This window comes from Aedes aegypti, chromosome 1 (assembly GCF_002204515.2).
Source record: "Aedes aegypti strain LVP_AGWG chromosome 1, AaegL5.0 Primary Assembly, whole genome shotgun sequence".
In the NCBI taxonomy this organism is placed as follows: domain Eukaryota; kingdom Metazoa; phylum Arthropoda; class Insecta; order Diptera; family Culicidae; genus Aedes; species Aedes aegypti.
This window is the reverse complement of record NC_035107.1, coordinates 44567192-44582001: the sequence shown is the minus strand read 5'-3', so window position 1 is coordinate 44582001 and position 14810 is coordinate 44567192. Positions and strand designations below refer to the sequence as shown.

Genomic DNA, 14810 nt, shown 5'->3' with positions numbered 1-14810 from the left:
TTTTCTTCAGTCAAGCAAACGACACCAAACTAGTCAGTAAAAACTTAAAAGTGATTTTGTTTATTAAAATCTAACGAGCAACATGAGTAGTCGCTTTCTCAACTGTTGCAGGCCGTTTGCAGAAAAAAAGTGTTCGAAAGAGCTACGAAATCTCACCGAAAGCACCATAGATAAATTGAAAGCGGCTGGTTATGCTCCAATGTCTACATTGAATACAAATTTACGCATTTGTACGTCCTGCCGTTTAAACGTTGACAAACGGGCAATCTGTACATCATCGGTGGATCAGGTTGCAGGAAGTTCGAAAACAACAACAACTGAGGAATTACTAGATGCACCGACAACAACTGAGGAGTTACCAGAAGTACCAAGTGCAGATAGTCTTGCCACGGTACCATCAGCGACATCTGTTTCAACAAATCAATCAGAAGATGAGTGCATCCAGAAGGTTAACATCGAACGCTTCAACGAAGGGATAGCTGGAATAAAAGTGACTCCGATTAAATGGACGAAGATGGGTTACGTCAATTATCCCGAGAAAAAATACCGTGAAATCAACGAAGCTGTACGAAGAAACCTCTTCAAATTAGGACCTGAGGATGTGGAAAATACAGACTACGATGAGGTAATTATGAATATGAAGGAAAGGTTCTCGAATCTAGCCACGACAAGGAAAGAAAAATTATTGATTTTGTCGATGCTGCCAAGCTCGTGGTCTATTCAAGACGCCATTGATGAGTTCAAAACCAATATTTTGAAGACGATGAAGTAAGTAGAGCTATGCCTGGCCAAAAAGATTATGTATTTGTAAAAAAAGATGGAAAGCGTTAAGCAATCCAAAAACTATTAATGATGACTACTTTGAAAGAAGCGTATACACGCTTCAAGGAAATTAACGAAAATATTAAGGTAGGTTTTTCCTCATTTGCAAGCCTTCGTCCAAGGCAATGCAAGCTTCTATCCAATTCAGGAACACATAATGTTTGTGTGTGCACAACACCCGAAAATATTAACCTAATCTTACATAGTTTGAAAAGAATCAATTTATCAAAGGATATTAAAATGTTAACTGGTAGTCTTTTGTGTGAAAATACAACATCAAATTGCTATCTACGATCTTGTTCGGATTGTCCAGATTCTTCATCATTGGAAAATACTTTATTCGCTGAGTTTGAAGAAAATTATATTGATCAGTTATCATTTGAGCAATGGGTGACCACGGATAGGTGTGACCTAGAAACTATTGTAAAACCTGTAGATGAGTTTGTGTCATTTTTTTGCTTGAAATTAGAAAGTTTAATTCCTCACGACTTTATTAAAACAGAGCAATCCAGAGCAAAAAATACGAAAAATACATTACAAGATGGTGAATTTTTAGTCATTTGTGATTTTTCTGAAAACTATAGCTGTTCATTGCCAAAATGATTAACTTTTTACGCGTTGATAAGGATAAAGAAATCAGAAAGATATATTTCATGTCTGATGGAGCAGCATCGCAGTACAAAAACCGTAAGAATTTTTCGAGCCTATGTCAATTTAAATCAAAGTACGGAATTGATGCAGAATGGCATTTCTTTGCTACGTCACATGGCAAAGGTCCTTGTGATGCTATTGGAGGAACCATAAAGCGCATGGCCACAAGAGCAAGTTTAGCCAAAGAACGTGAGCATCCAATTAAAACTGCAAAAGAACTATTTGATTGGGCGAATCGCGGAAAAGAAGAAGATTTAACAAAATTATCATTTTGTTTTACTACTACTGAAGAGTACGAATTAACGGCATCAGAGCTCAGCGAGCAATATAATAACGCGAAAACGATCCAAGGAACCCAAAAATTTCACTGTTTCATTCCATTGTCAGAAAATAAAATTAAAGCAAAACTATACTCGAACTGTACTGATAATGATGCAAAAGTGTTCGATATTGTAAAAAAAATTAATAACAATAAATAAATAAATAAGTATTAATAAAATGTTTTCATGATCTCATAACGCATACCCAAATCCAAAACTTTTAAAGTTTATATATAACATTTAGAAACTCATCGATCATACTCTAAAAAAAATATCCTGGTAAAAAAAAAAAAAATATTTTCGTGTAATCTGTTAATTCATTTTAATTTATACATATATACATATACATATAATATTTATACATATAATATACATAATACTAATGAATACATGAAAACGACTTGTTTAATTCACGCAAGGCCCTTAACAATAAAATCAGCAACAAACTGCGGTTCCCGTAATAATTTACACCGAAAAAAAAAATTTTTTTTCTACTAAATGTGAAAATTGTGACATGTTTGAAATGTCATAACTTTTTTGTTTATTGGTTTACCATCACCAAATTTTTATGGTAGATAGCTAATATAATGGACCGTTTTCCCTCAAAAAATTACGTTGGTATTCCGATAGGGTTTTGAGATATTTGAGTTTTTGTGTCAAAAATTATGTATTTTAATGCAAAAAAAAAAAATTTTTTTTACTGTGTGTATTTTTTTTTGGAATCTTTATTTAGTTGTCTAACTTTGTTTCTTTAGTTGTCTAACAATCGAACGAACCGTTTTTGCTGTGCAGCTTTTTGAATATTTTTGAACCATTTTCACATACACCCTTTTGAAAAGTTAGTCGTGACTCAACTTGAAGATATCGATATGATTTTGATATCGGAAAATGACGATTTAGATGGAACAGGAAAACTGTGCAAAGTTTCAGCTCAATAGAAAAAAATGAATTAAAAAATTTACCAAATTTTGGTGCTGTTGCTTGGAATCACTCATGTTTAAAATATTGCATCTGTGGAAAGAAATTTCCAATGCTATAATAATATTGATAAAATTCTATTTCCATCACAATATTTTAACTTGTTGCATGACATAAACATCCTTCTTCAATTCTAAGCAATTTTGAAAGAATCTGACAGCTTCATAAGCAAGTAAACAGAAAATTGCTTAGGGTGTTCATTTTGCCCCCAGTTCCCCTATTTTATTTGTTCATTTGCAAAAGTGAATTGAAGTGTTAAAGTTAAACTAGTAGTTTTTTCTTAAACATACTCTAATAATCCCTCCATAAAATTAAAAAAAAGTGTTGTTAAATTAAGTTCATTTTCATGCACATATTCGGAGCATCAAAATAAATGTTAATTTCAACGACCAATCTATGTATTATTCTTAAATTGAATTCACTTTAAATTTACAACTCCATGTAACATTCAAGCATTCTTAGTTAATAATTAAATGTTTATTCATACAGCCATTCCATGAAAAACCGATCTAGTGGGTCTCCGAATTCCGTGCAAATTTGCTAGTTTGTTCCTTATCCGAAATAAGGATACACGTATTTTTGGATTTTTTGATTAAGGTGACCATTTCCAAAACAGGGTGACCAGAAAAATCGCGATTTTGCAAAATTTTTATTTTTAAAAATATTATAACTTTTGAACCGTTCGACCGATTTTCAATCTTTTTGGACGAAATGAAGGCTAAAGATTTTGACTTCTCGGGAAAATAAAAAATTTCACAAAAATTGTGTTTTTTACATGAAAAAAACTCAATAGTTTCCGTTTTTTCGTGTTTTGAAGGCCTCGGGACCAAAGGGGCTATTGCTGCTCTCATTTTTTCTTAAAAGTTCAGAAAATTTTACGTAAACTGTCAAATTTTCAGCGATGTATGTTTTTTAGTTTTTGAGATATATATTTTTGAAAATAAAAAATCAGTCATTTTTCATCGGCACACACTGTAGATCCCAGCGCATTAGATTTGTAATGTTTAAAAAAAATCATCACTTTTGAACAGCTCAACCGATTTCCAATCTTTTTTTATGGAATAAAAGCTTAAGGTCTCAACTTTTCAGAAAAAATAGAAAAAATAGAAAACTTTGAAAAAAAAATTCACATTAAAATATATGAAAAATTCAATTTCAGAAATTTTTATATTTTTTCACGTTTAAACATATTTTTATCAGTTTTTTCAATTTTGTCTGAATAGTTGAAATTTTAAGCTTTCATTCCATACAAAAAGATTGGAAATCGGTTAAGCTGTTCAAAAATTATAATTTTTTTTAAACATTACAAATCTAATGCGCTGAGACCTACAGTGTGTGCCGATAAAAAATGACTGATTTTTTTTTTCAAAAAAATATATCTCAAAAACTAAAAAACATACATCGCTGAAAATTTGACAGTATACGTAAAATTTTTTGAACTTTTAAGAAAAAATGAGAGCAGCAATAGCCCCTTTGGTCCCGAGGCCTTCAAAACACGAAAAAACGGAAACTATTGAGTTTTTTCATGTAAAAAACACATTTTTTGTGAAATTTTATATTTTTTTCTGAAAAGTCAAAATCTTTAGCCTTCAGTTCGTCTAAAAAGATTGAAAATCGGTCGAACGGTTCAAAAGTTATAATATTTTTAAAAATAAAAATTTTGCAAAATCGCGATTTTTCTGGTCACCCTATTTCGGAAATGGTCACCCTAATCAAAAAATCCAAAAATACGTGTATCCTTATTTCGGATAAGGAACAAAAAAGCAAATTTTACGGAATTCGGAGATCCACTAGTTCGGTTTTCCATGGAATGGCTGCATATAGGTTTACATGATGCTGGGGCCTTCTTTAGCCTAGTGATTAGAGTCCCCGGCTATAAAGCACAGCCATGCTGAAGGTGTCTGGATTCGAATCCCGGTCGGTCCAGGATCTTTTCGTAATGGAAATTTCCTTGACTTCCCTGGACATGGAATATCATCGTGCCTGCCACACGAGATTCGAATGCGAAAATGACAACTTTGGCAAAGAAAGCTTTCAGTTAATAACTGTGGAAGTGCTCACAAGAACATTGAGCTGATTTACAAAGTGGAAAATGATCAAAGGTCCCAACATAACATCCTGTAAAAAAATGAGAATTTTTGGTGAAGGTTTAGAGGTGGCGCAAAGGGCGTATGTGCAGTTTTCCCATTTTAGTGAACTCTGAACAATTTTGGTATGTTTTTCAGCTTGTTTTGGTGACGTTTGGACTATGAGAAAATAATATATACCTAAAAATATTTTATGTTTTTTCATGAAAAATTCAAAAATAAAACATCAATTTAAAATTACACAAAAACCCCATTTTTAATTTTTTTTAAATTTTTACCATACAATCTTGATAGTATACAGATGTTTGGGACAAAATTTCATAATGGAAAAATTATTAATAAAATTTTTTCTAAGAACAACTTTTGGCCGATTTTTTTAAATTTAATTTTTGTCAAAATTAATACGTTCTGATGATACAATGAGAATCTTGAAATGATTCTAAACCATAATGATTATATGGATAATTTCTCTAGAAGTAGCCGTTTTGAAATTATACCGAGTTAAATGCAAAAACTATTATTTAAATATTAAAATAGGATATTTTTTTAGTTATTCGCGATTCTCCATCAAAGAAAATAAGTATGTGGAAAGAAATAAGGTCTTTACTCAGGAAAACGCATTATTATTGATGGAGAACCGCGAATAATTGATGAAAATGACCTATTTTAATATTTAAGTAATATTTTTTTTGCATTAAACTCGATATAATTCGAAAATTGGTACTTCTAGAGAAATTATTCATGTAACCATTATGGTTCAAAATCATTTCAAGATTCTTATTGTATCATCAGAACCTATTTATTTTGACAAAAAAAAAACAAAATTTTTAAAATCTACCAAAAGTTGTTATTAGAAAAACTTTTTTATAAATAATTGCTCCATCATGAAACTTTGTCTCAAACATCTGTATACTATTAAGATTCTATGGTGAAAATTTTAAAAATATTACAAATGAGATTTTTGAGTAATTTAAAATTTAAGTTTTATTTTTGAATTTTTCATGGAAAAACATAAATATTTTTTCAGTGTATTTTTTTTTCTTGTAGGCCAAACGGTTAGCTACAACTTTCTCTAAAATTAACAGTTTCAGAGTTAGAATTTTTCAAATTAGTTGCATGACAAAATGCATAGGCCATTTTCATATTTTTATTTTTTTTTGTATGGTATTCAGTTGGAGCTGCCTGACAGCTTAACTTGTCAAGGCTGAACCCTCGGTCTGGCTTTTGCCAAGTTTCCTTTCTACCAGGACCAATACTCAGACGGACTAGGCAATGGCGCCCACATGAACACTGTTTTTTATTAGTATTGTGACGTGGTAGTTTTTGAAAAGTACCCATATTCCCTTGCTTCTGAGAAAAGGAAGCATTATGAAAATCAGCAGCTCCATTAGAATTTGTTTGAAATAGTAGTGCATTACTAATACTGTCTAGTCGAAATGGTTTTGAATAATTTGTCATTCAAGTGCTATTCTGATTACTATTGTCTTTTACGTAAGATTAGAGTCTTAAATGTCAAGTGTCGTCAAGTCTTAACAAAATTAGGCTGTTTAGTAGTAGTTCTAGTTAATTTCATTTTTTGTTGTTAAAAGTATTTACGTTCATATATCCTTAAAGAAAAAAGTCGCTTTCCTTGTCTGTTCAACAATTTTTCGAAACTAGCAAGTGTACCCTAATGATCGATCTCAGCGTCTTACTTTCCATACTCATTTTTATAGTGAATATTGAAGAGTAAAGTTACCTTAGGCTTCTATTACAGTCTCCTACAAGATTCACTTTTCGGTGGCAAATGCAATGCTTCATAACGCCTACTTTCTACTTGTAAATTTTGCGAAAATGAAGTTGGAATTAGATTATTTATACCGCTGTTACAAAAGAGGTATTTCTTATTATGGCAATGTAAAAACCATATTAAAATAAGATTGTCGCCACTCATTTCTACTCAGTGAATCTACTAGTCATTTTCCTAAGAGTTCCTAAGTATTCCCTACATCGTATATGATAACGATGTATCTAGCTAGCTAATAGTAAGAGTGGCTACGGATCATTCTGGTTAGCAAAAGGCAAACTGAACGTCACCAATAGTATTTATGTCCACTTCGAATAGATTAATTATTTGAAATGGGCATCAATTCTATCAATGACGCAGAATGTCCGTTGGATCCAGTGGCGCAACCAAGGGGGGGTTTTGGGGGTCAAACCCCCCCCCCCCCCAGAGATTTTTTTTTCATAAGAATTGTCCAATATATTTTTGAAATTCAACACTGAAATACACAAACACCGGAGCAGTAAGTTGTGTTAACAATTATATGTTCTAAGTTGTGGTTTTCTAATTAAAAGACCCTCGAGGAGGACAAAATTTTCTCGCTTTTTCTGATAACAAGCTACAGGTTTTCGAACAGAAATTTGTTAAACAAACATATCGAGACCGCTTTAAAAGATGCATTTTTCATCAAAATTCGATTTTTCGAAAAACCTGTTAGTTGGCTCAGCATTTTGCCGATTTTTTTTACTTCCAGAGAGCACGTGAATTTCCGGTGAAGCAGTTCATCAGTTTTTAATTATTACAAATAAAAATCCTAGGAAAGATTAAGGGAGATCGTGATTGATGCTTAACTGGAAAATCACAAGTTTTCGTCTAAAATCTGTGAATGCTTCAATATCTGCAATGCTGTTTTGCCATCGGCAAACTGCAAATGATATTCGCAATGCTTTTTACTATGACTTGCGCTGAAAGATCATTCTGGTCGTTGGAAAACTTGAAAACGTATGTAAGGAACAGAACAGACGAAGAGTGATTAAACGTTTCCAAGCCAATGTGCCTCCAAATGTAGCTTGGATAAACTTTAGAACAAAGTACAAAAAATGTAGATCTAAATACATAATATTATAATATCCTAATCCCGTTTTGCCATCCATATTTAAAAAGTAGAATCTAAGACAATGTTTGTGAAAAACGAAATGTTTTTTGGAACCCGAAGGTTTTTTTTTTGTGACAAACAAACGTATTTCGGAAATTTTTTGGAAAATTTCACCAGATACAACAGATTTCCTTTGAGTAGCGTTGTAACTGTACATAAAAATTCTCAGGGTGGAAGAGGGTGTATATGGTATTGAGTTTTTTGTTTAATATTTATCTAGCAATATTGTTCAATTTTTATCTTCGATTTTTTTTACACTCGTTTTATTTTCCCAAAAACACATTATCTTCAAGTTTACAAAACCCCCCTAGAGCCAAAACCTGGTTGCGCTACTGGTTGGATCACATCCGAGATATTATTGCGTCTATGCCATATGAATTATGACGCGGCTTTAAGCAAAAAATGCCAAAATGTGATACCACCACTACAGGTTACGCCATTGGTTTCCATCATATGGGCTAATGGATTATGCCCTCCCATCGCGGCAAGGTCGCATAACCAAGGGGAGGGAGGCCATTTTCATAAGTTATTCTCGAGTCAAAATGATTGATTTTTCTATGGAAAATACTTATTATATCATACCAGAAACATGTGCAAAATTTACTGCAAATCGAAGATGGTCGAGTTCTGTGACTGACCGATTTGACATGGATTCCTTGAAAAATCCGTGTAAACAGTGTCAAGGAGAAAACTTGTCTATAATAAATATATAAAATCACTGCACGGATTTCAGCAGGATTCCTACAACAATTTATGATTTATTTTATAGAGCTGTATCTTGAATAGTCCTTGGATCAACTTTAAGGGAAATCATTAAGGAAATACTTGGAGATGTTATCGAAATTAAAATGAATGTTGAATGAAAACTGCTTAAGAGTTGGAAGAATCTTTACAGAAAACTCTGGAACCACTTTGAAGGCTTCACTTCAAATAAATTTATAAAATCCCTGGATAAGTTTCTTGAAAATCTGCAAGAGTAAATCTAAGAGGAACTCCTGGGATACCTTTTCAGTGCAATTGCTCAGAAATTTTCAAAGTTATGAGTATGACTGGTATGAATTGTGGAAGAATCACAGAAATAATGTCTGGAAGAATTTCGGAAGAAATCCCTCAAATTATTCTTAAAGGCGATTTCAGAGGTATCTTTTAAAAACATCTTGAGAGAATTTCGTGAATTTTCATTATCAGATATCTTGTGCGATTGTGTAAAATATGTAAGACGTGGAAATCTTTCAGAAATTGATAGTTATTCATGGAAGAAATTGAGAAGAACCACCAAAAGCAGGCATTGCAAAATTCGTTCTCAATTGATTTCGAAGCACAATCACAGCAAGCGAAGAACAACATAGCAACTGTATCGGTCCGTGATCGGTCATGTTCCGTAAGTTGTAACAAGCATGATAAATAGCAGCAGTGAACGAGAGAGCGATGATAAAACACATTTTTCTCCCTTGTTTACCATTGAGGGTAGGTGTTTTACAAAATTGTCATGAGCAACAATCCCCGAACATCGTAAAACAATAGTGCCTCCGGTTTGGAGCTTGTTTAGAATGGGTGTCATCATGCACTGTTATCCCATTGTACAATCAGAGCTGTAGCAGTACACGATAAACAGACTCTCAGGATGTGTTGCGGATCATGATTGTTACAGAGAGCGATACGTGAGAGATACTCTCAATTTTCTCAGAATTCAACACCCGACCAAAAGTAATGCCAATAGAAAAAAATAGAAATCACTGCATACACCCTAATTAAACAGGTAGATGACTGTGAGGTACTTTACAACAAATTTGGCAGACGGATTTAACAAATTTGAACTCAACCATCCCATAGGATCGTCTCTGAAAAATTGTTGAGTATACCAAAGTAATGTCACAATATGTTGATAATGTGAGTTTTTTTTTTATGAATTATGTATACTATTTATGCTTTAATCGCCAGCTGCTGGTACTCAATAAAAACATTATTAATATCAGATTGTTAATGACATTAATTGAAGAAACTTTCATCAAAAGTTTTATAATTAAGATTGTTCCAATTAAACGCTTGGAATTTTATCGTTCCTCGCGATCTACTTCATGAACGGATGTTTTATTGAAATCAATATTTCCTCTTGCCGGTAGCAAACCATCGGCCACTAATGGCCTGTCGCCTTTAACCGGTACAAATTGAAATCACCAAAGTAGATTGCAACAAACTCCTCAACTAGAGTGCAATGGGGCAAAGCAATAGAGGTTGACACATGTTTCACCGTCATCTACTGCCACGCAAAGACAGTGCCATACTCGTAGGCCGCCAGTCGCCTCCGTTTATCTCCCCAGAAGGATCAAATCTCGAAAAAGTTTTGAAACAGGCTTATCTCTGAGAGGTAAACAAACTTAGATTAATGATTTATGATGTTTATAAGTTTGTTTACTCTTCTGACTTAAAGCAGTTTGAATAAGTTTTAGGGAATTTATGTTGAAACAGTTTTAGAAGAAACCTGTTGCTTCTTACGTCGCGACGGTTTGAAAAATTAATCGAGAAATAAATCAGATTATACTGGGCCCCGACGAGAACAAGACCTCGATCACGATCGCAATCCAAATTAAGTCACTTGCGTCTTGGGGAACCCACCGTTAAACCCACACGACTCACCTGAATGGCTCCAGTTCTTGCAGTCCTTCCCACAGAGTATGGACCACTCGAAGTCCAGTTCGTTGTAGGAAGCCATGATCACCCGGGGTTGGAATTTCGCCTTACAGTTCCACAGATCGGTTTGCAGATGCAGATGCAAAACCGTCGACGATCTCGCCGATCGTCGCTTGATCTTCGTTGTTCTTCTTCTGTTGATCCACTTTGACACTCGCACAGTCGAACACCAACACCAACGCACTTTTGTTTCACTTCGCACCGGACAAAACAAGTATCAGTCAGTGACCGATAATTGCCAATACACTATTGATCTTCGCTTATTCTCTTTTCGGATTGATCTTCCGACAAAACAGAGACTAATTTGGGCACTCGTTTTGTGGTTTTTGTTTTACTTCTTCACGCGGTTTGTCAAACTTTTTTTTCTAGGTTAACGAATTTCATTGGCCAATATTGACAAAACCCGGCAAATGCGCGATCACCAACCGATCCACCACTCGTCACTTTCGCGAACGACTTTTTAACCGTGAAATTTATCATCCAATCGGAAATTTTCTTCTCCTGACCCACTACTGCACTCTCCTTTTCCCTGATTGGCAATTCAGCCGGCGGAAATAAATAAATTCATACCGAATTCACTGTCTACCGAAGGCGAAGTCTCCGATTTAGTTGATAGCTGTTCGGATTGCACGAAATGTCGACGGCAGTGATCTCAATTTTTAAAAGGCCTTCCTCATCGCACCGTTGACGCAGCCGCTGAACACACGTTTTGTTTCTTCAATCGAACCGGCACTAATTGCATTACTCTTTTCTTAAAACGGCCTCATCAGTTCACCGGCGTACGTCACGAAGGAGGTCATGCACAAGTCCTCCGATCGTCGTCGCCATGACTACGACAACTTCTACACACTAAAATGTAACTTTGCGGCAAATTACTTCGCCCGATCAGGTCATGTCAGAGGTCACCTGAAGCCGAATTTGGCTGCCGGCAAGTCCGCACTACCTCAACCACAGACTGTGATGCAATTCCGTCTGCGGCAACACTTGACTGCGTCTTCGTCCGACAACAACTACACATGAACACCCTCCGGCAGTAGTGATCTTCCTTCACAGACGAAGTTTTCTGCAATCTGCAAAACGAATCGAAGAAAACCTGTTTTGTAACCAAACAACATAAAATAACAAGTTGCTCAAGAACAACAAAAATGACATACCTTTCTTCTTGGTTTCCTTGATCCTCTTGATCTTGGACTACACCACTCGTTGGTTCATTGATCACTCACACCGATCACTATTCACGCACGATTCGACGAAGATCGCGATAAAGGGCATTCGCGTCCGATTCAGCGGCAAATAAACAAAAACAACGAAAAATGTCGCGATTTCGGGCAAAAAAGACCTTTTCATCAAACGGCTAGATCGACGCCAACCGGCACCCGACAAACAAAAGAACGATCAAAAGATCAAACACGAGAGGATCGCCCGCGCTCAGAACACCGACCGTCGTCAGTACACGATTAGCGTTGCAAGCAGGTTGCGCTACGACTGATTAGGTTGGCGCCCACTCGAACGCGCGAAGGCGATTCGGAAGCGATGAGAGCACGAGAGAGGAGTGATCAGCCGAATCCACGCGAGACGACCACCTGCATCAGGTCCCCATGGTCGTGGTCGGTTATCAGCGTCGTTTGAGGTGCGTGAGTGGCTGCCGATGTTGGGAGGCGTCGCATGCTCTCCGCACGTTGTCGCGTGCGCGGAGACGCCGAAAGCCGAAACGTGATGCTCAGTTGGTGAGTGAATCGACGCTAGCACGTGGTCGATTCGAAGTGCATAAACGGAGCTTGAAAAGCTCGACGCGATTGTTGTTGTTTCGAATGAGAAACTGCTTTCGAAGTCGATTTGCGAAGCTTTATTGCGTAGAGTAAAGTGGGGCAAAAGTTCGAGTGGGGTAAGAGTTTCTTTTTAAGATTTCTAGCTCAATTCAAAACAAATCTTATAAATGTCATGGTGGTTCGAATACTATTCAAGTAAGAGACTTTCAATCCAAATATCATAAAAATCGATTGAGATTAGGAAAAGTTATGGCTATTTTTTGTTTTTTGACGTGAATATTGTAATTTTTGGTCAAACTTTCGTTGCATGGAACCAAATGCAGATAAAATCTTTTTCTATATTTTATGTAAGGGCGTTTGTAGACCTATCATAAGGTTGTTTTGAGGTGTATTAGTTTTTGCATAAATGCTTGAAAACAATTTTTGGCCCATAGTGGGGCAAAAGTTCGAATCAGCGGGGCAAAAGTTCGACCCATGTATAAAATCACGGAAAAAATTGCAAATTGCCTAAAATCCACATATTATCTTCCAATTTAGTTAAATTTGTCTGATCGTGTGACAACTGTCACCAAAATTTTACATTTCCACTTAGTTTTGCGAAAAACTGCTATTTTTGAGTATATTACAATTAACCTAGTTTTGGGCAATTTTTCGATGAAAATTTAGTGTGTATTTTTCGTCAAACATAAGTTTACAGCTGGTGTAAAGTATACCTGTCATAAAAGGATCGATATTTTGTGTTTTAGCCAGCGAACTTTTGCCCCACACTAGATTCGAACTCTTGCCCCAACGGTGGGGCAAAAGTTCGAATAAGACAATCAATTTTGAAACTGTTATAACTAAAAATGGGTAGATATTTTGACACAAGTTTGTTCAGCATAATTATAGCCCATATATTGAAGGCTCACTGTATGGTATTTGTTTTGTTTTAACTGCTATTGTTTTCCTGAAAACTTTGATTATACCACTAAGGTCGAACTTTTGCCCCACCTTACTCTACGTTTGCGATGCGGTTTCCAAAGCTTTGACTTGGAAAAAGGCAGCTTTTGTGGTGAGATGAAGCTTTCCAAGCAGCGTGTCAGATTTGAGTTTGTGCGAAAAGATGAAGATGTCCTAGGGTGATGTGCTAGTATCCATCGTATTAGGGCTCATTCACAAATTTCATAACGCTGAAGGGGGTGGGTGGGTGTCTTCATGATGTTACGGCTCATACAAAATTTGTAGAATATTCATACAAAAAGTGTTACGAGGGGGTGGGTGGGTGTCAAAAATGGTCATTTTCAGAGTTATGAAATTAATGAATGAACCCTTAAGCATTGATCAGTGAGAACTGCAATTTTCCGAGTATTGCAGTGAATGATGCTGATACAAACCGATGCCAAACAATTATTTCTCAAAACGGCTTTAGTATTGTACAATAACATTTTGAAAAATCTTGATCTCTTTTTGGAAACAATGCAAAGAAAATGCATCTTACCGTATTCTCAATCCGTCGTATCGTTTTCAACTCCGTCGCAATCAGTTTCCAGATTCGTCTCACAACTTACGGCTCACTGTGATATATTGAGGGGTTAAAACACAATATATCAACGCTATAATAAAATGTTTTACTAGATTATATAGATTTACGGGCATCTCCCTCCATTCCTTCAGCATGTTGGAATATACTAATTTCCTTTAAAATTAAATGTTCGTCATCAAAATTCAGCCCAAACATATGAACACAATTCCTTTTGACCGTACAATAGGGTAACGACTGTTTATTTCGTTCTTAACCGCTAACAGTTGGCGCCAGCGGCAAAAAGTGCAGGCAACAACCTTTCGAACATTTAGTTTCTTCCACTGGCCGCCGTGCAACGACACTGTTGTTTGTATCCCTCTCACTGATCGCGCTACGCTGGATTCTCAAGTTTCTCAAACTTTCAACACAAGCGCATGGAAGAATGGTAGTCGGAGAGCTGTCAAAACGTATGGAAAATAATGAAAAACGTAAATTACTTGCAATAGGGCACTTGCAGCCTTTGTTTAGTGTGCCCAACGGACCCCTTTGATTTTGCTGGGAAACGTTTCGTAACGTGTTTTCCGTTTCAAACCGTTACCCAGCAAAATCAAAGGGGGCCGTTGGGCACACTTTTGTTTGCTGCAAGCGCCCTATTCGGAAACTGGATCAAAAAAGTAGTGATTTGAAATCAAGTGCAAAGTGAATACATAACTTTTTGTGTTTAGTTAATCTTCCGTGGTGCTTTCTTTGCTTCAGGATTTCGTGTTTACTACCACTGAAAAAGAGCCATCTATTGCCTTTTCAGTTTTAAATATCGCCCTATTATGGCATTTGCTCACAGTACAGCGAAAACAACACAATCAAAGGAACCGTATTTTTATGTCGAGCGTCGCGCACACATTGATGCACACAAGCTTTTTTTTTTCTCAGTACGACGGATAGAACTTTGTTTACATTCTCAATTATACGCGGCGGTTGAGGAAATTTCGTAAAATTTGGTGATTTATTGAAGTTTTACGGCGTGTGATTGGAATGAGATCCTTCAGTGAAGAAGTACGAAGGTTTTCCATAGT

General features: G+C 35.8%; 1 protein-coding gene across 3 annotated transcripts in view; it reads right to left on the bottom strand.

Moving 5' to 3' along the window:
• LOC5579004 overlaps positions 1-11956 on the bottom strand; it is a 511737-nt gene extending 499781 nt beyond the window's left edge. Inside the window, exons 1-2 of one of the 3 annotated variants that reach the window (XM_021840273.1) lie at positions 11622-11956; positions 10414-11560 (exon numbers count right to left, since the gene is read on the bottom strand). In XM_021840273.1, the coding sequence (XP_021695965.1) occupies positions 10414-10489 (76 nt within the window). In that variant the 5' untranslated portion in view covers positions 10490-11560; positions 11622-11956. The remainder of the gene's footprint in view (positions 1-10413; positions 11561-11621) is intronic. The other 2 variants (XM_021840210.1, XM_021840335.1) reach the window with 2 other exon arrangements.
• Between the last annotated feature and the right edge of the window lie 2854 nt (positions 11957-14810).